Source organism: Macaca fascicularis, chromosome 18, assembly GCF_037993035.2.
Source record: "Macaca fascicularis isolate 582-1 chromosome 18, T2T-MFA8v1.1".
In the NCBI taxonomy this organism is placed as follows: Eukaryota; Metazoa; Chordata; class Mammalia; order Primates; family Cercopithecidae; genus Macaca; species Macaca fascicularis.
The window spans coordinates 67,573,590-67,600,082 of NC_088392.1; the positions used below are offsets into that span (position 1 = coordinate 67,573,590).

General features: G+C 45.5%; 1 protein-coding gene and 1 non-coding gene across 4 annotated transcripts in view; one reads left to right on the forward strand and one right to left on the reverse strand.

Annotated features, from left to right (window-relative positions):
* Positions 1 to 26,186, reverse strand: part of GATA6 (GATA binding protein 6) — a 32,952-nt gene extending 6,766 nt beyond the window's left edge. The window contains exons 1-6 of one of the 3 annotated variants that reach the window (XM_045378283.2): positions 26,093 to 26,186; positions 23,472 to 24,643; positions 18,625 to 18,791; positions 14,161 to 14,286; positions 12,880 to 12,967; positions 12,681 to 12,784 (exon numbers count right to left, since the gene is read on the reverse strand). In XM_045378283.2, the coding sequence (XP_045234218.1) occupies positions 12,681 to 12,784; positions 12,880 to 12,967; positions 14,161 to 14,286; positions 18,625 to 18,791; positions 23,472 to 24,606 (1,620 nt within the window). In that variant the 5' untranslated portion in view covers positions 24,607 to 24,643; positions 26,093 to 26,186. Of the gene's footprint in view, positions 1 to 12,680; positions 12,785 to 12,879; positions 12,968 to 14,160; positions 14,287 to 18,624; positions 18,792 to 23,471; positions 24,644 to 25,230 lie in introns of all 3 variants that reach the window. The other 2 variants (XM_045378284.2, XM_065534033.1) reach the window with 2 other exon arrangements.
* LOC123570162 (U6 spliceosomal RNA) lies at positions 15,545 to 15,646 on the forward strand. Its single transcript, XR_006694154.1, has one exon. It is a non-coding gene; the product is annotated as a U6 spliceosomal RNA (small nuclear RNA).
* Positions 26,187 to 26,493: the final 307 nt, after the last annotated feature.

The window sequence follows — 26,493 nt, forward strand, 5'->3', positions numbered from 1 at the left end:
GGTGGGATCTCGGCTCACTACAACCTCCGCCTCCCGAGTTCAAGTGATTCTCCTGCCTCAGTCTCCAGAGTAGCTGGGATTACAAGTGCCCACCACTACACCAGGCTGATTTTTGTATTTTTAGTAGACTTGGGGTGTCACCATGTTGGCCAGGCTGGTCTCGAACTCCTGACCTCAAGTGATCCGCCTGCCTCGGCCTCCCAAAGTACTGGGATTACAGGCATGAGCCACCGTGCCTGGCCTCAAAACCAATATTCTAAAAGCAGAAGGCGTTCAGAGTGGGCACAACGACTCTTCTTAAGAAGAGTGGCTTGTCCTGTTATTGTTCATCTTTCAAGTCCCTTTCCCTCACTAATGATAGTCAAGAGCTGCCTACTGAGAATCAGTACAATGTGTGTGTATGTGGGCCGTGGGGGGTGGAAATCAGAGAAAAATGTAATATGATCCTGGACCTAATACACACACATACAAACACACATATAAATTTCAATTGGTTAATATATTTTCCCACAAATAATTCAACCCTTCAAAGGACTTTAGTTCAGATTGCAGACATTGCAACCCAGCAAAAGCAGGCACTTCACTAACCTAGACCAACCTAAACAAACGTTCCTGAACAAAAGGGAGGGAGAGCTCCGGAATGCCCACAGCTCAACCATCCTCCCTCCTTTCGGCAGGCAGCACAGGCCAGGCGGAGGTCCCTGCTCTCTCCCTGATCAAAGTGCAAGGAGGGTGGAGCAGAAATCGGCTCTGTGTTTCCATTCAAGGCTTATCTGCCCTCCACCCTCCCACAGACAACTGAAAATGGAGGTACTTCCTGTTGAAAGAATGTGTTATCAGGGCCAGACCCAGCCTGGGCTTACCACTGAAAGCTGGCCGGGTTAGGTGGGAGACAGGCAGAGCAGCTGGGCTGGAAAACTCTCTCCAAAAGGAATAAATGACTTCAGGGAGAGCTTGGGCTGCTACAGATTGGGACATGGAAAATATCTGCTAGCCTGAGAAGCAGCCACAGTTCATCTTTAGATCACCTGGAATTTTTTTTTTTTTTTTTTTTTTTTTTTCCTGTGAGGAGCCTTCACTCAATTTTGGACACATATCTGAAAAGTCAAAGATTTCTGATTGGATCAACTCATGGAGACAAATGCCCAGCAGTGTCTCTCTTTGTTTTCCTTCATTTCGCACATCCCATAATGGGGAGGGCGAGAGACAGCTTCTGATGGGAAGGCAACACAGCCGAGAAAAGGAAACCCTGAAAGGGCGTAGCCTTTTCCAGAGAAAAACATGGGTTCTTTGGCTTGTGGATTACATGCATACATTTCCTTTGAGGAAGAAAACCAGAGATGAGTGTATCGGGCATGCTCTATCTTCCTTGCTGGAATCTCTCTTCATGCAGTCTCGGTCTGAAGAAAGAAAACACGGCGCCCCAGGCAGGCTGAAGGACGACCGTGTGATCCTTCCCAGAGCAGACGACTTTGATGGTGATCACACTGCCTCCTTCACTGCAAGGCAGACTGTCGGCTCCCCCAGCCTCTGATCCGTCCTTCCTACACATCTCAGTGAGATTGTGCTTTCGGCTTTTTCTTGTGTGAGGGGAAGCCAGCCGTCCCTCACTGCCAAAGCTCTTCTCTGCTTTTGTAACCTCTAGGTTAGACTCCTGTGGTGCTTTATAGCTGCCTTCCTCAAAAGAGGAATTAAAAACTTTGTATAAATTCCAACAAAGGGGAAATGCTTTCCTGCAAATCGTAACCTCCACTATATAAACTACGATTATTTCAGTTTGGCTGGAGGTAACAGATGACCAGACACAAAGTGACTCAATAATAGTTTAGAAGGTGACACATGAAAGACACATGAACACACAGATTCTGTCTCCACCAGGACATGTGAAAACCAATCACAATGAAACTCGAATTCTTAACAACTTAATAAAACAAAAAAACACAGACAACTTCTCTCTAGAGGGAGAGTCACCGTCACCTCAGCTGATGACCTAACTATTCAGCAGAACAGTTTTGTATTTTTTTTTTAATTCAACAAACAAATTCCTTACTGGAAATTTCACCAGCTGCTCCCCGACTCTGCCCCAACCCCTAACCCTCTAGCCCCTTCTAGGCCTGAGTAGGCAAGGATATAGCCACACCAAGGGATACTGCCCTTTTCAAGAAGAGGAAAGCAATTCTATGCACATAATCTATTCCGGACAAAAGAGCAAATTGTTTTATGTATCTGTGCACACTCAACAGCAAGCATGCTGTGGTGAAGAAAGGCACCAGTGAAACTCTGTAAGTATTCTGGGATTATCACCAAAACACTGATGTACAAATAGAAATTGCAAGGGAGAGGGTTTGTCCCACAACTTGAAGTCAATGAGCACCCTAAAGAAAAAGCTTATCTTCTAAATGAATCAGAATGAATCACACTACTAATCTTCAAATTAAGTGGGACAGAATCCTGAGGCAAGATTTAAAACCTGGTGAATTATGATCTTAATTTTTATAACAAAACTCACTTTTCAGGAGATGGATGAGCATCTTAATCTCTCCATCTTAATTACAGAAAACCTACCAAGAAGCATTTACAATGCACTTAAACCACAGAAAGCATTAGGAAAGTACTAACTAAGTATCAGAAGGAATAAAAAATTTGCTCTCAGAGAAATACAAATCTCTAAAATGTGTTTACTTTCTTAACACCATAACTCTACACCTCTAAATTTCCCCGTTAAGAAAGTGAGGATCTTATTCTAATATCTTGGGATGAAAAAAAAAAAAATGCCATGCAAATAAAGCTGATCACTATTAACTTCCAAGACCTGTATTTAAGTAGTGCTATTCTTCTTAAACTTCAAAGAGGTCTCCAGGCATCTCCCACTTACTCTACACAATACTCCTCAGGACCAGATGGTAGGAATTACTTTTCCCCTTTAGTAGAAGGAGGAAAACAGAGGATTTACAGAACCTTGGCAGCTCACTATACTCACACAGACAGAGCTGGAACTAGCGCCTGGCTGCTGGAATCCGTTTCCTCCCAGCTGCTAATCCGTGAACCCCCAGAATAAACTTTTGACCATATTCAGGCTTCACCACGAATCAAGCAACTAAATTTAATGACAGCTTTAAATGTAAAATACTTGTGTTTAATAAAATTAAAATATGGTTCTGCAGCATGTGGCCCAGCTCTGGTGAAACCGTGCCAGGCCAACAACCAAACAGACAGCGCACCATCAAGTCGGATCATGATTTAAGCATCGTCAGATGTTGACTTGGAACTGTTTACTCATAAGACCCCAACAGGACATTAAAATCAATGCCTTGTTATGTACTTGTTCAAATCATTCTTAAAATATGAGGTTAATAAAATAATGGCTTTGTGCTCAGTCTCACAAATTCCGAGTACCGAGCCTTTTAAAAAGCCTGATGTGATGGGTAGCTGACTGGTGAATTGTCATACTGCCAACACCTGTCTTTGGAGATGCTTTTTTAAATTATTAAAATTTCAGAGAAAATTAACAGGTAGGTCTAAACACGAACAGAACTAACAGATTGTACTTAATTCATATCCACTGGATCTTCATACTGCTAGTAACTCTTCTGGCAGACACCCATGAAATGCATAATAAATTACTTTTGTTCCAGTAAAGGAATTCGTTTTCTTCGAAGATTCATTTAGCAATAACCTTTCAGAGCAATCTAAGCCAGATTTCTTAAATTTGGCCATGTTTTCCCGTAACATTATTTCATGTTTTCTGACAATTTTGTATATTCTTATAGGGGTGGCGGGGAGGGGGGGGAAGAAAATTGCAAAGAATCTGTAATTTGAAAGAAAAGCTGTGTTCTGGGATGAGGCTGTAAGAAATGGTGAATAACTTCTGCCCATACTTATTCTTTATCCAGTATTCTGGCTATCAGATAGTGATAATGAGTCACTTATTAAATAAACCACAATCCTGTGATAAATTATGTGGACATATGTTACAAACTATTTAAAGCTTTACCGTTTTCTAATGTACATACAAAGCCATTGGATACTGATGTAGCACACAGTGCATTTTTTAACTACTTCTTACCATCCTCCCTGTCATACACACACACACACACACACACACAGGATTCAAAAAAAAAAAAAAAAGGAAGTCTAGAAAAAGCCTTGAGATCAGAATGAAAGTATGCAAATCCGCATGCTTGAACATTCCCTGCTGGGGTGACGTGTGACTTTCATGCGAAGGCCAATGTGGTCAGACAAGAACGTGAGTTATTAGAAGGGGCTGTGAACGTAGAAAGAAAGGGAGCCTGGCACATAGGGAGCATGAAGATAAAACGCCAACGAAATATTTATGTTCATGGCTTGTAGCATGTGGCAAGTGGGATATTAATAACTCTGATGATTGGTCAACTCCCTGGGAGTGGTAACAGCCCTGGACTGGGAGGCAGGAGACGTCGGTTCCAGTCCCGGCTTCAACACTGGCTTGTTTTGTGACCTTAAGGAGTCACTCCGGATCTTGGTTTATAAATGAGGCAATAATAATATCTAACCACACAACTCTCTCACAGACCCTTTGGGAGATTAATGATTTTTTAACCCCTTTGCTACTCATTTAGAAACGAGTGTTTTGGACGATAGACTCTGAAAAAAAAAAAAAAAGAATAGGTACTTGCCTATTAAGAAATGCTTTTACAGTGATTTCTTCATAAATATTCATTAAAGATAATTTGAACATTCTGAAAAGTTCCAAAACTTAGCATTTGCTTGTGTATGGATTTAAATCGTAGCATTAGAAGATTTCAGTACTGCAATCTGTGTTTCTCTTAAAAGAACCTTGTTATAACCACATTAGCTATGTCAACAAAAGTTAATTTTTACTACTTTTTTTTTTTAACTTAATGTTACCCAACTGCCATATTCTTCCTACCACTACACATTTGTTTTCTAAGTATAACACTGATAAGAAAATTTGCATTAAGTGCCTTAAATACATTCTTGGTCAAGAGCAAAAAACTTCTCTCACACTGTTTTCCCACCTGTTTCAGTGGGAGGATATCTGATGCTGAAATTATTAATCGAAGTTAGTCAAATTTCTTTAAGAAAACATTCTTTCTTCTCTCTAAAGATTTCAAAGAAATGAACTGATATCACATATTAATCTAACACGCTGTAGTGGCAACAACATTGACCGCATCAGCCAGACCTGCGGCCAATTGCTTCTCAATTTGACACCGGACCTGGGAACTGTTCTTTACCTTCTGCATCTCACTTAGAAGGAGGAGTAAAAATTAAAATGTATCTAAAGCACCTGGCACATAAAAGGTACCTGACAGAAACTAATTTCCTGCCTCCCTATGTTCACTATCTTATAAGTGAGAGAGTATAGGAAAAGGAAAAACTTCTCCAAAGCAAGAGCACTATGATAAAATCGAAGACCAATCCACCACTGTTTGCCTCTGGAGTCCTCTAGAAGCTCTGTGGCATATTCAAGTTAAAAATGAAGCAGTAGGCCGGGTGCGGTGGCTCAAGCCTGTAATCCCAGCACTTTGGGAGGCCGAGACGGGCGGATCACGAGGTCAGGAGATCGAGACCATCCTGGCTAACACGGTGAAACCCCGTCTCTACTAAAAAATACAAAAACTTAGCCGGGCGAGGTGGCGGGCGCCTGTAGTCCCAGCTACTCGGGAGGCTGAGGCAGGAGAATGGCGTAAACCCAGGAGGCGGAGCTTGCAGTGAGCTGAGATCGTGCCACTGCACTCCAGCCTGGGCGACAGAGCGAGACTCCGTCTCAAAAAAAAAAAAAAAAAAAATGAAGCAGTAATTTTCTGCTCCAGCCCCAGCAGTCTCTTGCATTAGAGCTCGCCTTCATAGGTTCCTCGGAGCAACTTAACAGTATAAGCACAACACAAGTCCTTCACAAACGTTCCTTTCAGCTCTTTCACAGGAACTATAATTTTGTGACCAACCATAGTGCACAGTAAATCAAAAATAATTCCATCACTTGGAGAAAAAGACAGCGGAGTGTAAATCTGCTAATAAAGACTCCCCCTCTACTGGAAAATGCATAGTAAGCTACAGGACCTACTAAGGTGTATTTCTATTTCCACCACGGGATGCAAATATTATATGTGAAATAAAATCTATAAAAACCATTTAAAATATTTACCTGCCTAAGCTTTCTTCAGAGGCCTTATAAAGCACATCAAATAATCTTAACTTGAGTCAGTCCCTAGATCACTGCTGTTGGCCACAAGCACTTATGGGTGCTTAACTCCTTCAAACGACCACACAGCTCAGGGGTGACTACATTAGGGAAATAGGTCTAGCTAAGCACACAGCATCCTAGAAGCACACAGGGGACGGGAACGATGACACCTATTTACTAGCAAGAAACAGAACAAAAGAGTGGTTAAGATACACCCAAACAGGCCCAGATGCAGCCAGCGAGGAACCTGAGTCTCTGTCTCTCAGGTTATTGTCCACCTCTCTTTGTGGAAGTTGTGTATCACCAGCAATGCCCCACAAAGGTGAGGACACACATTTCCCATCCCTAACACACCATGTCTAATACGTTTCCATTAGAAGAGGTAACTAGGCAGCCACTCCAACCACCCGGCCCCCAGAATCCCTGGAGGCAGAGAAATCCAGTGCCGGCCTAAAGAAGGTCAGCGCATAGAACCAGCTGCCGGAGATGTTTTTCCTCCCTAATTGTGAGGAGGAAACTCTGCTTGTAAACTTGACAAGCAGGCGCATGCTACATTTGTTTACATCAATTATCAAAATACAGAACCCTCCAGTAAGAAGGTCCTAATTGTTGGACTCAAGTGTACAGACAGAAAACACATTTGTCACCGAAGCAGGATTTAAATAAAGTCCATCACATCATTTGGGCCCTGACGCTGATTTGAAATATTTTCAACTATCTACTTTCCACCCGCTCTATCAGCCTCACTTCCTGCCTTTGGCTTCTTACACCCTACACTCCAGCCACAATGAACTATTTCCCTTCAGCTCCAAAGATTCCCATGCCTTCTTCTTTCCTGGATACCTCTGTCCCAATTTTTTCCTTGTAAAAATCCTAACTAATTATAATTTCCTCTACTCTGTGAAGCCATCTCCAACTCTAGCTATCATTCCTTTAAAGCACATCCAAATCTGACCAGTAGTAAGATCTATGTCTATACCTGTCTCTCTCCACCCACCCCTACCACCTGCATGTTTTAAACAATTCCAGATGTGGCACTTTGTTTTACTCAAATGGAACAAGGACCAGTAAAGCAAGGGCTGGTCAGATATATTTCTCTCTCCATTTACCTTCAATACTTTATGTTTAATGATGATTTCAATATTATATGGGTAGTTTTAATATTAAATAGGGTTTACATTTTTTTTTTCATTTTATTTTAGAAATAGAAAGAGACAGGAGTCTTGCTATGTTGCGCAGGTTGACTCTAACTCCTGGACTCAAGTGATCCTCCAGCCTCAGCCTCCCAAAGAACTGGGATTCCAGGCATGAGCCACTGCACCTGGCCTAATTTTTTAAAACAATTATTTATAGAAACTATTTTGAGGCAGGCATAATATGTTCAGTGACTTCTCATTCTCAGACATTGTCTTATTGCTAATTTTTCTGTAGCTGCCATTTTCAGATATTATTGCTAATTTCGTCTCCAAATTAATCCCTATTACAAAAGAAATTAAGAAGACAACTTTTTATCTATAAAATTTGGGGATTGAGCTATAAAGTATCCTCCAGTTTTACAAATTTTGAGTTATAAGAGGAGAAATAGGAGGAGTAGGGCCATTTGTGGACTACTTATTAAATCTTATTGCAGAAATAGAACATTACCATGTTTCTCTCCTAAATAACAACCAAAAAAAAAAACTATAAAATACAATTCAGTCAATAAATGAATTTCAAGGGAAAAAAGGATTTTAATATTCTTACAATCCATAGAGAACAAAAGCCAAAGAAATTTTTTTTTTTTTTTTTCTGAGACAGAGTTTCGCTCTTGTTGCCCAGGCTGGGGTGCGACCATGCAATCTCAGGTCACTGCAACCTGCAACTCCCAGGTTTAAGAGATTCTTTTGCTTCAGCCTCCAGAGTAGCTGGGATTACAGGCATGCACCACTGTGCCTGGCTAATTTTGTATTTTTAGTAGTGATGGGGTTTCTCCATGTTGGTCAGGCTGATCTCAAACTCCTGACCTCAGGTGATCAACCAGCCTTGGCCTCCCAAAGTGCTGGGATTAAAGGGGTGAGCCACCGCGCCCAGCCCAAAGAAAATCTGATTATCTATTTAGATCAACTAAATATACATTTTTTAGTAAATCTGCATAGATAAGAAAATTCTTAGCCAGAAAGAAAGACTATTTTTGCCACAGAAAGAAACCATCTATCACAAATTAAGTTTAACATACATTTTTAATAAACAAACATAATTTCAAAAGAAAAAAAATAGGCAATATTTTAAGCAGGGCTGCATGGCCATGAGGCCTCCTGATCTCAGACAGAAACACACGGCCCTCCCTGTGCCTGCAGCACACGCACAGCCTATATAACCAAGAGAAACTGAGTCATCCGGTGGCGAGGGCATTGACTTGCTGACTCTTATCTGAAGGAATGTCTCCTTTCTGCTCAGACACAGGTCTCATGAAAGCACAGATTAACAAGTATATAAAGCTAAGACATGAGGTTTCAGAGCAGCACAAACATTTTCATGGCATTAGGACAACTTATCCCAGAAAAATGCCATGCCCTAGGAATTACGCCCACACCTTCATTCCTGCTAGGGGAGGGGAGCCCTGGAGCCCCCTCTCCCAGAAGCAGACAACCACGATAGACCCCTTCCACGACACTCAGCTCCTGTGGCTCCTTTCACCCTGGCCAAGAGAGCTCAGGACACTGGTGTCATGCTAAGGCCCCGGTGCCATCACTTAAATGGCCGCATGAAAGGCAGGTCAGAACCCTGTTCCTGTCATGTCCCAGGAGTTAAAATAAGCCTGCTGGGAATGCCTACCGGTGATCTACAACTGATTTTTCAAGGGGGAATTAAAGTAAATAGCATGTTTCATATGGGCCTCTGGAACAGTTTTTTACTTCCTTGCTATTACAGTCATTAGAGAAGGGCAGTGATACTGCTACTTATACCTCTAAATGGAGGGATATGTGGCCCCCAGTTCCGTCTTCTGCTGGGAGTGTGCCTGAGATCGCCCTTTGCTTTGTAGCTCCGTGGCCCCATCAAACTAGGGTCACCCTGCACTACTAATTTCTACCAGTCAGTCACTGGGAGCGCTGGAGATCCGTGGGGTGGACGCATTACCTTAGGAGGCTTAAACTCCAAGCCAACCTCAGTGCTGTGTATGTAATACATATACTTTCTAAACACCAGATACAACCTTGCTATGTGGATCTGATATTTTCTTCACGCACAGCATTTCACAAAATCCTATAGGCAATCAGTCACAAAGCCAGCTGCCGTCTAACATCACGCACTGTGACCAAAATGGGAAAATGACACACCTTTGTCAACACAGCCACCTTTTAAAAATGCTTCTACCAGCTGTTCACAGATGGCTCCTCCAGCAGACTCTTCACAGCTACTCGGCTGCCACATGGGCCATGCCATACACATGAAGGCTCAGCCCACCCAGAGAGGACATCAAAAAGTGCTAAGGGATCCACGGTCATATGCGGGCACGCCATGAAAAACAACCTAGGGAAACCACTCAAGCCTACTACAGGTATTCTTACAGCTTCCAAAGGCAGCCAGCAGACGAGTAGCTGTTTCCCCACAATGGCCACAGCAGGTAGAGGCTTTTGGAGACAGCCATGAAATAAATAAAACCCTGCAAGCCCAGGCACCAGTCGTGTGCTCGGAACAAGGCCAGGAGTCAGTCCCCGGGGAACTGGGGAGGTCTGTGGGCAGGCCAGCAACCCTACCCCCTGCCCAGGTAATTGCAGTCAGACAGTTTCTGCAGCCCAGCCCAGAGGCTGGAGAGATACCCCCTGGCTGCAGCTCACACCAGCCACTCCCAGCTTCTCAGTCCCCATGGAGGCTGCCTCGGCTACGGAAGGGATGGAAGCTTGCAGCTGAAGACCTGGTGTGAAACTAGTACTCTCAAACTCCATCGTTAACATCCTTGTTGCTTTGCCTCATCCCTGGTGGGGAACTGATCTTTCCTCTGAAGAGCAATGACCAGCAAGCCACCTCCATTTGCTCTGTCCCTGGCAAGAGATCCTTGGACAGTAAGCCTAGGATCAGAGATAGAACTCCCAAGGCCTTTCTTCTAGCCAGACCTTGGCCCTTTCCACTGCCTTTTCACTCCTTTCCCTGGAGGGCAACTGATAGGACTTGCTAATAGCCAATTCGGAAATTTTACATCACAAAATCACAAGACTCCACCCACAATGGTTCCAAGTCCCCAAGCCCACTTTGGGTATATATCGACTTCAGTGCAATTTATCATTCAAATTAGTCTTTTTGCCACATTTAAGCTGGACTGTACCACCACCAAAAGTGACTTGGAGCTGGCAGCAGTCCTCATTTCAGTTAGGAGAGAGGCAGCTCCCTCCCTGCTTTAGAAAACCAAATTGTTTTGCCTCTAGCTACACAATTGCTCCTGAGGACTAGGGCATAATAAAGGATATTTTTAGGCCAGGCACGGTGGCTCACGCCTGTAATCCTAGCACTTTGGGACACCTAGGTAGGTGGATCACTTGAGGTCAGGAGTTCGAGACCACCCTGGCCAACATCCCGTCTCTACTAACAATACAAAAAAAAAAAAAAAAAAATTGGCCGGGTGCGGTGGCTCACGCCTGTAATCCCAGCACTTTGGGAGGCCGAGACGCGTAGATCACGAGGTCAGGAGATCGAGACCATCTCGGCTAACACGGTGAAACCCCGTTTCTACTAAAAATACAAAAAAATTAGCTGGGCAAGGTGGCGGGCGCCTGTAGTCCCAGCTACTCGGGAGGCTGAGGCAGGAGAATGGCGTGAACCTGGGAGGCGGAGCTTGCAGTGAGCTGAGATCGTGCCACTGCACTCCAGCCTGGGCAACAAAGCAGAGACTCCGTCTCAAAAAAAAATTAGCTGGGTGAGGTAGTGTATGCCTATAATCGTAACTTCTCGGGAGGCTGAGGTGGGAGGATTGCTTGAATCCAGGAGGTGGAGGTTGCAGTGAGCTGAGACTGCACCATTGCACACTCCAGCCTGGGTGACAGCAAGACTCAGCCTCAAAAAAAAGAAAAAAAAAGTTTTTAAATAATCTTTTCATTTCCCAAGAAACATGTTCTATTTACCACTTTCAATCCTCAGTTACATCTAACCTGCCTGTAAAACACAACGCCCTGGCATGGAGTCCACCTTTATAAAGCCTAAAAACATCCTTTACCATGAGTCTGCAACAAAAAACAACTAAAAGGTTTCTTCCCTTGTGAAACTCTGAAAAGATGTTTTGTTTCATTACAGAAAAAGCTCAAAAGAATTTGGGTCGGAGGACAAAGAAAAACATCAAATATAATTTTAAGCACAGTTTAAACATTCTGTTTTAAATAGTTAATTTTTGTTTGTTAAAGCCAGTAAAAATACGGTGGAAAGAAACCAGGTCTGTGGTTCCCAAACACCTCCGGGGCAGTAGTTCCAATTTCACCTGGGGCACTTGTTCAAAAACAGATATCCAAGCCCCACACCCAGAGACTCTGACTTGGAAAATCCAGGGTGGGGCCCAGGAATCTCTAGTATTTTAAAGTACCCCAAATAATTTCAGGATAAAACTAAATGTAGAAAACAATTACTAAGTAAATAGGCATTTAAATGCTGGTGTTTAGTCCTAATCTAGTCTCGGTATAGTCCCAAGGGTCACAAGGGCACATTTTAGAGTCCTGCTTACCGGAGGCCCTGCCTTGGAGCTCACTGAGGTCTGAGGGAAGGCCCAGTATTTTTTCGAAGGGCATTCCAGGTAAATTTGGGAAACATTAGGATGGGAAGATGCTCTTTACTTGAGGCAAACTGAGTTTTGGTCACAGCTTTACAAGAAGCTAAGTCTGTGATCCTCACAAAGACCCAGGCATCTCCTGTCCACAGTGGCACAAATCACTCCTAGGTTTTGTCGTAGCTGAAATAAACCCCGGTACAATTAAGGTGCATTAGAAGAAGGCAAGCTCTCCCAGCAAGAACACAATTGGGCAAAGGAAATCAGTGAGTACAGCAGCACATAATGCTTTATGATGAGCTTCGCTTTGGGTGGATGATTAAAAAAAGGCTGGAATCAATACGATAAACAAAAGCTCCTTAAATGTTACAGGCACTGTGATCGATGGCACCACTGACCTCATAGTTCTTCTGATCTACATTAGAAATACATAAATATATACACATAATATATATAGCAACTCTGATAAAAACCTGGAAATAAAACAATTTAAAACTCTTTAAACCAAAACTTCTTGCTTTTACTTGAGTTAATTTAGCCATAAAGAAAATGATACAGATCTTAATTAAGAGGTTTGTAAAGTACTTAAGTTTGTCATTTTGTTGACATTTAAATGTAATTTCCTCTGAAAACTATTCTTAGGTATCAACTAACTAAACTGAACTGTTGGTTTAGATTATTGTACTACCAGATAAGATAAAATTTGAGATAATTTACTAGAGAGCAACCCAGTCATTTAGGAGTCTATGCTGTTTTAACACTTACCCCTGAGGCTGTAGGTTGTGTTGTGGGGGAAGTATTTTTGCTGCAATCATCTGAGTTAGAAGAGGTGGAAGTTGGAGTCATGGGAATGGAATTATTGCTATTACCTGCAACAGTCAAAATTAACCTTATAAATACACATATGCTCTACTGTTAAGGTTGGCAAATACTTTACAGCCAAATGTCATTTTAGTATATTTACCAGAGCAAGTCTTTGATTTATTTATGTTCTTAGGTTTTCGTTTCCTGGTTTGAATTCCCTCTTTCTTCATAGCAAGTGGTCTGGGCACCTAAAAAATTTTCACATAGGCCATAAATTTAATATTATATTGAAGAAAAATCAAAGACCCAACATTGGCACTAAAAGCCCTCATTTAAAAGAATTTGGCAGCTGGGCGCAGTGGCTCATGCCTGTAATCCCAGCACTTTCGGAGGCCGAAGCAGGCGGATCACCTGAGGTCAGGGGTTCAAAACTAGCCTGGCCAACATGGCGAAACCCTGTCTCTACTAAATATACAAAAATTAGCCAGGCACGGTGGCAGGCACCTGTAATCCCAGCTACTTGGGAGGCTGAGGCAGGAGAATCACTTGAACCCAGGAGGTGGAGGTTGCAGTGAGCCGAGAGAGCACTACTACATTCCAGCCTGGGCAACAAGAGTTAGACTCCATCTCAAAACAAGAAAAAGAAACAAGAAAAAAAAAGAACTTGGCATAAATGTCAATCCAATTTTTATACACACTCAAGAGATGCCAAGTGCACAAAGACTACACTTTCCTCATCAAATGCAGAGATTCCTTCAGAAAGAATGAGATGATTTGTCAAGGAGAATTTAATTCCTTCAACTTAATGTTTATTGTTTGAAATGAGTAGCTATTCATTGAATAAGAATTATTTCAAAGAGATCATGTATCTCCTTCCTCCTACAGATGCAAGGTTATTTTTCTATTTTTTAAGATTGAGGTGTTTATAATGCTTTGTGCAGTCCTTTAAAATGAACTATGAAATATTTCAAACTGTAACTATTAAATGCATTATTCCTTTGCATAAATGTCTGATTACATTCAAAATTATTAAGATATATAGACCAGTGATTGTGCATTTTTGATTGATTTCCTTAATTGTGCAGTTTTAAAAATGGTTACTACCATATTACCCATTCTAAAATACACATTTTTCACACTTTCGCATTTTGAAAACTGGAATGTGTCTTAAATGAACGTTTGCAATAGTTCAATTGGTGGCATTTTTTGTCTCCTACTTGTGCATAAGATAATATTTCATATTATAATTAAAAGCACCTTCGATTCAATAAAGTAAATATATTCAGTATGTACACTGAATATATTAAACATATTCAGTAATAAATCATATGCATTCAAATTTTTCACTTGAGTATCTTTCATTTGCTGATTTTTTATAACTGAAATCACATACAAACCAGACACTAAATGTATATATAAGTGAGCAGAATACATGGCATACCCCATGGAGTTTCATGTAGAGTCCACAAGCATTGCACACGGGTTCGCCCTCGGCGTTTCTGCGCCATAAGGTGGTAGTTGTGGTGTGACAGTTGGCACAGGACAATCCAAGCCGCCGTGATGAAGGCTAGAAACAGTACAAGAACAGAAGTGGAAAAACATAAGTGACATATATATATATATATATATGCTACATACATACATTAAGGTATTTTGTCCCTGTCATCAACAAGCATGTATCTATTTTATTATAAATGAAATGGTCCTTAAGAAAAAAAATTGCAGTGTACTTAGACTGACTTTTCTGGACCAAGAAATCTGAGGTCTGCATAGTGTGCTAGACCCTATAGATTTGATTTATTCCTCCAGCTACCCTGTCTCCATGGATTCAAGAATACCAGGGAGCAGTCATATAGTTGGCCAACAACTTCATGCAAAGCTTTTACCAGCGTCCTAACAAGGAGAGTTTCACCCACGGTTTCTTCTCCAATTTAGAGTTTCCCAGATACTCCTGGTATCTTTTTTAGGGGAATTAAAAGATTTTCTAAAAGTTGGCCAAATAGAGTTATATTCAAAACACACCGGAAGTAACAACACAGGTAGACATCAACATGAGAGTGCCCCACCTCCCCCCAGGCCCGCCCCCTACCGTGGACAGCAGTTGGCGGTGCACTATCACAGGTCTGAGATTTAAGTCATGAAATGCAATCACAAGCCACTTGCCAATGTGGTAAATGGCTCTGGGCAGTCTCCACTTCCCCTGAAAACTGGAGATCATCAGGTCTGTTTCTCAGATATATGTAAAGGAGTAAACCAGAAACTTTGAAAGGGCCTTTGAAAGTAGATTAATGGAAACTTTGAAAGTACATTAATGGAAATGGATTTCAGAAGAGGGGTAAATGTTTTGTAAAAAAAAAAAGAAATATCTTTAAGCACATTCCATAATTACCATCATGATTGCCTGCTGCCTGTATTTTTGTTTTATCTATTTTACAAAAGACACAAGCAAATTTTATGGCATCATCTTAATGCTGCCATTGTCTTAGATGCAGTGATACTAATATATTTGCCCTATCAGTATTATTCTCAACTTTTGTTCATACAAAGGGTTAATTGGTATTACCAGAAAAGGTAAAAGGCCACCTGTCTGCCACTGTCACTCCTATTTCCATGTTTTCTTTATGCCCACAACATCCTTAAAGGGAATTTATTATCTCTAGATTACTACATGTTAATTATAAAGGATGGGAGTTTAAGCTAATATAATTTCCTACCCAGAATGGCAAAATATAAAACTTGTTTTTAAGTTGCCAAGCTTAAATTTCCTTTTAAATGCTGTAAATTACTATAAAAATTGTGACACAGCTTCAGTTAAAAAAAAAAAAATGCATGCTTGCTTCCATAGTAAAATTGGAAGGATACAGAGAAGATTAGCATGGCCCCAGCACAAGAATGACACCCAAATTCGTGAAGCTTTCCATATTAAAAAAAAAAATTAGAGAAAGATTTGGGACCAAACCAAGTTGAAAATTACAAAATTTGCGAAGTTAAGAAAAATCAATTGTAAAGAATGAAGAAGAGAAATGTAAATTGAATATGTATCGAATATTCACAGATTACAGGACAGAGACTTCCAAAATTTTTGCTGGCAAATTTAAAAGATGAAATTAAAATTTGCATTTAGGATTCACATCCTGCTGCATTACTTAGCATCACTCTTTACAGATAAGTTATAAACACAAAGAGACACCGGCAAACGTTTTAGCACTATAACATTTCTAAGAAGTCAGCGCTAAGAATCAATTTGCCTTTAGTTGAAATGAGTATGCTTGGCTCACAGGAGAGCTACCTGGGAAACTGCTTTGCTAAAATCACAACAACATATTAACAAAACTTTACACATCCAGGCTTTTCTTTTTTCTTTGTGGTTAAAAGAAAATAATTTTTTAGGAAAGGGTTCCTTTTTCTTCATAAATGTGAAATCAGTAAACGAGGGACAGGAAGGTTCACTTTATAAACCAGTCATTTATGACAGTTTCCAGTGGAATTTGGAGCCAATGTGAAGCAAACTTGTTATCAGAATTTGCCATTATAACAAAGGACTTTATGACTGTCAACTGCAGATCATAAGTGAAGCCAGTCCTCATAAACATGTGAAATGCAGGTGAATGGGTTATAAAAGTTCCTTGTAACAAGCGATCTCAGTCATATTCCTCACTGACAAGGAATTCAAGTTACACCATAAATCTCTTACTTTGCAATGTATTGCGAGTTCAGATTCACAGTGATTGGTTCTATACTGCTGGCTAAACAAACTTGAGTTCAACATTCTGTTTCTGAGAACTAAGCCAGATCCATCAAAACCATAAATAAGAAGCCCACAAGGAGACCTCATTGATAGTGGCACACCCTTCAATTGGTATCATTTATAACCCATTTACAAAGCATATTTGCTGACCTTGGTTATGGCCAAGACACCTGCTAAGCACAAAGAAAATTAATTGATTCAGAAATGCTAAAAACTGTTCTTTTTTTTTTTCCTTCTAAGTTATTTTTACTGGTACATGCACAAAACAAATGGCACTATCTAAATATGTTACTAGATCAAATTTATAATGCAACTGGAACCTAAATGGCTACTCTTCCACCAAATTTTTGCTCAATCTCTAGAAAATGTTACCTTTGAGAGTTCAGTTAGTACTCAACTCAATGTGCCTTTCCAGAAAAATAAATCAGTTTCATTGTTCATGTGTTGTCTATTATATGAAAACAAGGAACTTCTGTGGGATATTTTCCACTTACTACTTTTTCTTCTTTAGTATGATGCATTTAAGAAAAAATGAAACCCACAGAGAGTCACACACTACAGTTAAAATTTCTTTAAAGAAAATTTTAAGCTGTGGGAGGTTGTAACGAGTGTAAGGCATATACATTCATTAAATTAACCTCGGCCACTTTATTTTAAATGCATTAAAACAAAACCAACCATAAAACTAATTGCTTCTCTTTAAGGCGTCAGACTTACATTGTGATGCAATTTCACTCTAATCTATTTAACACAAACAACATGTGTAGCATTTGTTCCTGCTAATTAGAGTATAACAAATAAATTACTGGGATACTTAAGACGTCTGGCATCTAACTGTAACATATTTAGCTTTAAAGGGTTATTAGATTATGAGTACTTCGCTAAACAAATGTTAGCCTTACAATGGGGCTGGTGAAAGCTTTCCTTTGTTTTCTCTAACCATTACAGCGGTAAATACTCTCTCCGGCTAAGAAGCACACATAACAATGACAATACAAGACTAATCCCTGAAATCAGGATTCCCTTTCTTTAAAACATGGTGGCCGGGCGCGGTGGCTCACGCCCGTAATCCCGGCACTTCGGGAGGCGGGCGGATCACCTGAAGTCGGGAGTTCGAGACCAGCCTGACCTACATGGAGAAACCCTGTCTCTACTAAAAATACAAAAAAAATAGCTGGGCGTGGTGGCGCATGCCTGTAATCCCAGCTACTCGGGAGGCTGAGGCAGGAGAATCGCTTGAACCGTGGAGGCGGAGGCTGCGGTGAGCCAAGATCACGCCATTGCACTCCAGCCTGGACAACAAGAGTGAAACTCCGTCTCAAAAATAAATAGATAAAAAGTACAACGTGTGCAAATTGGTGAAAACGCTCAACTTAAGAACATACAAACCACACGTTTTCTCAAGTTCTACAAGGTTCTCTGATTTCGAAATAACAAAAGTTAGAGCAAATAAATTTTCACCAGGTTCAAGGGCAATCCAAGATATGGAATTTGGGGATACACCTGAGGATAAGAGGTAGAAGTGACCAAGAAGGTGGAAAGGACAAAGTAAAAGGCACCCAAAAGAATATGGCTGTGAGGAGGCGAGAGGGTGGGTGGATTTCTGGCATATTCTATTCGGGGGGTGGATGGTATAAGTGAGCATGGTTTTTCAAGGATTAAATCTAAACCATACCCAGTGAAAAAAGTCTTCCTTCGTCCAGCCTCGGTAGGTCTGTTTTTCCCCTCAGGTTACCATCACCAATTTTTTGCCTATCTTACCAGAATTATTACAGTGCTTTGGCAAGTACACCTAGAGATATATAGATTTTTTCTTTCTTTGCTTGAAACATGGTAACATTTTTCACCTTCCTTTTTTGTTTGTTTTTGTTTTTGTCATTTAGGAACGTCATTCCCTGCGCATAAATATGGGGAAAGGCTATCTTGGCTTCCCAGACGCCGGTTTCGGGGTAACCTCTGCTTGGGCGCCAGCGGGTGGGCGTTGGAACAGCCGGGACAGGATGGTACCGCTGGGTCCCCGCTCGGGTGGGATCGGGGCGGCCGCACCTGTCCCCGGGGAGGGGGACGCCGGAGGCAGGCAGAGCCAGGGCGGGGCAGGCAGGGCCAGGAGAGCCGGGGGCCCGGCTGCAAGCCAGGGGCAGGGCAGGTCACACTCACCACGCGCTTCTGCGGCTTGATGAGGGGCCGGCTGAGGCCGTTCATCTTGCTGTAGAGCCCGCAGGCGTTGCACAGGTAGTGGCCGGTGCCGTCCCGCCGCCACAGCGGCGTCTGGATGGAGCCGCAGTTCACGCACTCGCGGCTCTCGGACAGGTCCTCCAGCAGGTCTGCGGCGACAGCGGGGCGAGAGGGCGGGTGAGGCCGCGCCGGACCCGTCCCTTCCCGCGACACCCGGGGGACCCCGGCCCCCAGCCCCGGTGCCCGGCTTCCCTGCCCGCACCCTTCCCGGCTGTGCTTTTCTCCTTGGCCGCAAAGCCAGGAGCAGGGTTTTTATTTCGTCACTATCGATCCGCTGACCATTTGTCCAATACTTCTGCACACCTGGGGCGCCCCAGTAGAGACCCCGGGAAAGAGACAGTGCTGGAAGCAGAGGACGTCAGAGTCCGAGATGAGCGGTGGGGAGGAGGTCGGCTTGAGTCCCCTGACCCCTACTCTCAGGCTGTCCCGGAGCTTTTAAAGACTAAAATCCATCATCATTACAGTACGTCGTTGCCAAACCCGAGCAAGCCACACAGCAATACTGACCACTGAGCCCCGCTGCAACCGACAAATATCCGGGGACAGAGCGAGGCTGCCGCATTAACTTTTATCTCAAGTAATTTTAAAAAGTATTTTCTACATCTGCCACCGGTCCATATGTGCCTCTTCTCCAATTAAAGATACACAAGTGAAATTAAAAGTACTATTCTTAGGCACCTATGTTAGTTAGAAACTAGAAACGAGAAAATTAACTCTCATCTTTTCAGGGGGAAAATGCACTAACGTTAAGCACAGTTTATTTTCATGCCACGAAGATCAAATGCTAAAATCCCCTGATTTAGAAGTGGGTCCAACTGTTTCTATCCGCAAATTTTTTATAAAAGGTTGATACCTTACTGATTGAGAAAATTACCAAGACCTTCCCAGTGATCATTTTGAGTTATACAATCTATTTAAAATGTTTTTATTTTACCTAATTTTACTATTATTATTCTTTGGTTAGTTTTCAGAATTCACAATAACCTAAACCTGCTAATAAAACAAATCTTAATTAAGAGTAAATGTAACATTTATTACTTCTCAAGAAGGTTAAATATGGAAGAACAAATGTCTCTAAAAATAAGATAGGTACTTATAAGTATAGACCAAAAAAAAAAAAAAGTATAGACCACCATTTAGGTTCTTTAGATTATAGAAGGTTTAAATATTCTAGTTTTGCATTATTGAAGAAGCATTTCTGAATCACTTTTTAAAGTAAATAAACATTACACTTTAGAGTTTTAGCTGAAGATTGTGTGCTAGTGAACCTTTTTGTGCTTTCTCATCCCCTTGCAGTTTATTGCTTGTGTCTACCATCAACTGTGGGGTAACGATATTTAAATATGACTTTAGCATAAAAACTCTTTAATTCCATTAATACTATTTACAAAACAAGTCTCCTTTCTCATTTCTTATTAAGTTTTAAAGAAACTAGCATCCTACACAGCCCGAGTTCAAAGTTGTCATGGGGATACCGCAACTCACAACAGATCACAAAGATTTATTCTTCTCCGCTCTAAAAGCCACTATTGACTATGGTAATCAGTAAAATACTCAGGACTTCAAGGACACTGAAGTTAAACAAGGTATTTGTCTTTGTTGTTGACTTTAAAATGTTACCTATCAGAGCCCCTCTGGACAGAGGAGTGGGGCATTCCCTGGAAAACCCAGTCCTCTGCCTGGGAACAATAAGAATCCCAATAGAAGACAGCGTGAACTCCCCAGGTAGAACTATTTAGTCATCTGAAAACCCAAAGACAAAATTTAATTAAAAGTCCACTTTGAATAAATAATAAATACAATCTAGGAAGTTTGCTTATTTTTAGTTAAATAAAATCTCTCTCATTCCCTCCCAACCTCTTTCCCAAACCCACCAAGCAGCTATAATCCTCTAAATGACTAAAAAGGAAAAAAAAAAAAAATGCTGTCTGTATATCTGATTGTGCTGGAGGCTTGCTCACCAAGTTCCCCCTTTTCAACTCACCATTTCTCTCCTAACATGGCTGTTTGGGGTGCCCTTGGGGAGTGATAGATTCTGAGCAGAAGGGCACCACCACCTGTCTTTCTGTGTGTGGCACCAAGACACAGGGACTCAAACACAGTTCCGCAGGAGCTTAGGAGGGTGTAGGACCCAGGAAATAAAGGGGTGTGAGAACTCTGAGATCACCCCAGAGTAAGCTCATCCCATCTACCCAGTCAGCAAGAGGTGTATAGCGTGGGTTTCCAGAAGCCTCCAGATTGTGTGGGTTGATCAAGTTCAGCACTCGGGTTTTAGCTCTGGTGTTTAAAGTGTCTGCCTCCAAAAACGGTTTGTTTAAAAAAAAAAAAAAATCTAAGAAACAGGAAACCTAGCTAGGAAGCTGGCCCCAGAGAACCTGTGAGGACAAGCAAAGTTAGGGTCACTCACTCCCCACCCTTCACCCCAATACTGGCTTGGTCCCAGTCGCTTCCTGATTTCCTACAGACTCTATGCAAAAGCTGGGTGTTTCCAAATCCCTTCCCATTTTTTTAAACATATTTTTTTAAAAAAAATGCTTAAAAAATAACAAATCTTCTAGGTCTACAGAAAATTTCTCTAACTGTGGTGTGCCCAGAAGATGAAAAAATTAGGGAAAGTATAGGCTAAATTTAAAACAAAAAGCAACATATTAACTTGCCCACAACTGCCCCATACTGCCTCTAAAGGGATTTCGCATACAGAACCAGTTACTGTAAACATCTAAAGACTCTCTCAGCCATATGAAATGCTGGAAGATTGGAGGAAAGGAACCTGGAGATCAAGCTAAGGTGTGTCAAGAAATAGGCAGAGTTGCAGGCGCTGGCTCAAGCTGCAGCTAGCCCTCACCCAACTCACACACCCTTGCACATTCCCTACAGAACTCCCCGACTGACAAAAGAAGCTTCACACCCAACCATTGCCTCCTTAGAGATTCCCAGTCTCTCCATCTCTGCTCCTGGGAGCCAAACATGGGTCCCTATGCAGCGGTAAGGAAGAGAGAGCCCTTGACTCTCAAGTTCCAAGCCAACAGTGCAAATCTCAACAGGGTCCCCGATCCCATTCCACACACCGGAAATATGGTCTCCAGGGCCAGCTTTGCAGCAGAAGCAAAAAGAGGGAATTTCGCTGGGCGCGGTGGCTCACGCCTATAAGCCCAGCACTTTGGGAGGCGGGTGGATCACCTGAAGTCAAGAGTTCAAAACCAGCCTGACCAATATGGCAAAAACTACTAAAAATACAAAAAGTAGGTGTGGCGGCACGTTCCTGTAATCCCAGCTACTCGGGAGGCTGAGGCAGGAGAATCACTTGAACCTAGGAGGTGGAGGTTACAGTGACCACTGCACTCCAGACTGGGTGATAGAGCAAAATTAAAAAGAGGGAATTTTGAGACCAAGTCTTGCAGCACTTGGAAGAAGACAGAAAGAACTTAGGTTATCAGGGAGCTGTTCAAATTTGTTCCTTCACTTTCAGACCACTTGCATTTCCAGGGTGTCTTTTGCAGACAAGGTTGGGAATGTCCCATTTTATCCTAAGGAATCCTGGCCCCTAGAAGGACTGACTTGCTGTCCCTAAAGGCAGCATCGAGGCTCCCACGAGAAGCACAGACCTGGGATACACAAGACACCGGGGTAGGACTGTTTGGATTAATGTGCCTTCCTCCACTCTGCCACCTCTGTGACTCAAGGGGCCTCCCCCACACCTCCCCTCTAACAAACAACAATAAAAAAAGGTGTTGTTTCCTTAGAAAGATTATCAAACAGGTGAAATATATAGTAAGAGAAGCCAGCTGAAAGCACCAAAGACGCAGAATGTTGCATCTGAGAAAAGCAGCCTAACAGGGCTCACACACTCCTGTGCTGGAGTAAACAAAACACTTTTCAAAACGAGGCATTTCCAGGTATTTTTGACAATAGCATTTTCACCCCCTAATGGCTCCCAGACACAGGAATTAAGAGTATGAGTCAAATTGGAAACTGAAAAACTGGTGGGCTAAACTTCGAAGGGAGAATAGGTGCCCCAGCTCCAGGATGCCTGAGTTGCAGCCTGGCCATGTGAGCAGCAGTCCCAGACCAGGGCCCAGCTGATGCCAAGCAAAAGGGCCTATCCACCAGCTCTCCTTCAGCATAAAGTCACAAGTCTGACCACTCCAGGTGCCCTCTCATCTTTTCTTTCCCTCTCTCCCTTGTGGGAGAGAAGACGCCAACCAGCTTCCCTAGGAACATCTAAGCTCTTCTGTTGTGCTTTTCTAAATACCCTTCTCTAGGAAAACACACACACACCCTTTGGAGAGTTAAACTGGGTGAGTCTGCAAGTGCTTGTATGTGTGTTTGGGGGTGGATCAAGTGTCCGCCACTCTCCCAGACTTACTCCCATCGTGGAATCTCTTCCACTCACCCAAAGTAGGGTCTGCGATGAGGCTCAAGCGCTCTTAGTTACCTCCCAGCCTCGTTTTTCCCCAGTAGCAGAGGCCATTCACTACTCATCAAGGCCCTGAGCTTCTCCAAGGCACAAAGGTACAGATGTGCATTTAGTCTCTTCCGTGGAAAGGAACTTGGCACAAGAGAATCGCCTCAGCGCTACCAGACTCTCCTCACCCAGCCACAGGCCTGCAAATCCTTCCTGGGACCAGGCCGACCTCCGTGCACCCGGACGAGAAAGTCCTGAAAACAGGGCCTCAAAGTCCTGAAAACAGAGTGGAGTAGCTGCTCCACGTCCCCCGTGCGCCCCAGCGCTTTGGACCCACAACCTGACCCTGAGGCGCGACCCTTACCTGCACTGGGGCCCCGGGGCACCGGGAGCGGGGCTCCGGCGCGGCTCTGCAGGCTGTGCAGCACCGGGGTCTCGAAGGGTCCGGCAGGCCAGGCGGGCGTCAGTGGCGCCCCCACGTAGGGCGAGTAGGGGCTCGGATGATGGTGGTGGTGGTGGTGGTGGTGATGGTACGTCCCGTTCAGCGGCCGCGCCGCCGACAGCGAGCTGTACTGGGGCTCGCGGCCGCCCATGGCCGCCAGGCTGCTGCCCCCGCCGCTCACGCCTCCCGCGCCCCCACTACCCGCGGCCGCGTAGCCTCCCGGCTCCCGCGCGGCGCCGTTGGCCATGGGCGGGCTGGGCGAGTAAGGGAAGCGCGCCGAGACGTGCGCCGCGGCCGAGCCAGCGCCGCCAGGCCCCGCGGCCCCACCGCCAGCCGCTCCGCCTCCGCCGCCGTACGGGGGGCTGTCGGCGGAGGCCTGGGGCCAGCCGGGGTGCGCGCCCGCGCCGCCCGCGTGGTTGGCTGGCCCACTGCCCGACCCCTGCAGGTGGTACGGTAGGCCGGGCAGCATGGAACCCACGCGAGTGGTGGGCACGTAGACCGGGGAGCTGGCCGCCGCCGCGGCTGCTGCCGCCGCGGCCGCAGAGTGCACGAAGCCGCCGGGCGCACCATCGTAGGCGGCCGGACCCTGGCTGGAGAGAGCGGCGAGGGTCTGGTACATCTCCTCCGGCTGCTCGGGTGCGAAGGGGCTCAGCTTGGCGCCGCGGCTGGACCACAGCAGCTTGCTGGCGGTCGCGGCTTGGTCGAGGTCAGTGAACAGCAGCAGGTCCTCCCAACTCGACAGGTTGCCCCCGGGGCCCGCGACCCCAGGCGCCGAAGGTCCGTGGGGAACCCCGAAGGGATGCGAAGCGTATGAGCTGAGCAGCAGCGAGCGGGCCGGGGGTCCAGCCGCTGCCTCCGCGTCGAGCTGAGGCGTCCCGCAGTTGCTGGCGCCGCCGGGGCCCCGCTCTCCGCCCCGGGAGCAGGAGGAGGACGAGGAAGAGATGGGGGAAGGCGGCGTGGAGGGGTCCCGCGCTGGAAAGGCTCCGGAGTCGCTGGCGTCCGCACCTGCGGCCCCGAAGCGCTTCGGCAAGCACCAGCCGCCGTCAGTCAAGGCCATCCACGGTCCGGCGCCGCTGCAAGCTGACGTCTAGCTCCTGAGGCGAGGTGGGGGAGACGGGGATGGTAGGAGATAGACGAGTTACCAAGAGCGTAGGCTGCACACTACCTCGCCTCCACTCCTTTATTCTAGTTCAAATGGGATCCACCTCCAATGGGATCTTTGAGAACTCAAAGATCCCATTTGAGACTTCTCAAAGATCCCATTTCTGCCTGGGGCGTGGGGATTAATAAGGGAGAGGGGAAAGGAGCCTGCGGAGTCGCCACAGGGCCCTGGAAGGACTGGGATACCAGCCCTCCCTCAAAGGCACCGCTCCGGTCGCCGCGTCCTCCCCGCCCACCCCCTCGGCCGCATCCTTTATCCGTGCGCGCGCCAGATCCCAGGGGTGATCCGCAGAAGCTGGATGAGGCTTTCCTTCCGCCCTAAAGTGTCTCCCCCGGGCTGATGACACACAAAAGAATTTAAGTAGCTGTGCGTGTTGGCACCGCAGCATCCCGCCTCTCTGCGGATGCCCCTCTCCCGAAATGCCTCGGGGTGAGGGTTCCCCACGGGAAAACCGTTCGCGTAAGGAAGGCAACCTGTCCCCGAAAACGAAACCGCCGCGTTCTCCTATACTGGCTCTACCAGAGTTTCCCGGACTGCGCTGACCAGCCCGAACGCGAGCCCCAGAGAGAAATGCCATTCGGCCCAGGGAAAGTGGGACGCCAGGGAGGGGGCAGCAGTCCGCGTCCTTCCCAGCAGAGGCAGAGCAGGGAGCTCGCGGGGCGGGAATCGCCAGCCCCACCGGCGTCCCCGCGGCGCCGCACACCTTAGACACGGCCCGCGCCTGCAGCCACCAGCGTGCGCGCTCACGCCGGCCGGGCAGCCCGGCCCACCCCGCGGTCATCCCCAGCAGCAGAAAGGCCGGACCCTCCCGGAATCGGACGTAGCGGGGTGGAGCGGAGAGCAGAGAAAAGGAGGGGGAACGCAAGGGGCTGGGGGCGGGGGGGGGGCGTGAGACTGCCCCAGAGCCAAGGCGACCCCAAAGGGGAGAGCAGGAAGAATGACAGGGAGAATCGGAGGAGTGGGGGAGGGAGGCGAAATGCAGCCGGGCTGGCCTCCTCTAGGCTGCTCTTCCAAATCGCCTCGGCTCATCGGAGATTACCACACTAAAATTAATGCCCACACACAGACCTGGCTAGATAGCAAGAAAGAAGTTTCTCTGCCTGCCTAACTACCGGCTCCCGCCCCTTTGCGCCGAGATAACTCGGAGATAAGGCTGCGCGCAGATAAGCGCTTCGAGGAGAGGAAAAGAGACTAGAAGTTGGTCCGCGGTGTCCCGGGAGCCTGGGAGCCGCCTCAGCCCGCCCGGAGGGGAGGAGGGAGACACCCTTGGAGCCGACCGCGGCCTGGAGAGGGCCGGAGCGCCGGAGGCCCAGGGGCCCGCGACGAGTAGGGGTGGAGGGGAGGGAAGCGGGGAGATCGCGCGAGGAGGAAGCAGCCGAACCTCGGGCGGGCGCTGCGCATGGAGAACGGCCGCGGCGGAGGGTGCTCCCAGGCGTGGAGAGAGGCCGAGGGCGCCAGCGGGCGAGCGCGAGTCCGGGGTCTGCGCCGCGCTGCTGGTGAATAAAAAGGAGAGAGGAGGCGCCTCTTACTGCTCTGCCGGAAAACTGCAGCCAGCGCTCCTGATTGGACTCACCGAGCCCTAAACAAACAGCGCTCGCCGAAGGGTGCCAGGCTGTGGGTCGGAACTGCGCTCAGCGAGCAGCTGGGCGCTGGAGGTGAAGAGGAGGAGGAGGGATCTAGGGGAGGAGAGAAAAGAGGGTGGGGAGGGGACGGCGAGGGGGAGGGGAGCGCGCCGCCCAGGCAGACAATGAGCGCCGCGCTGCCTGCGGGCGTGGGCTGAGC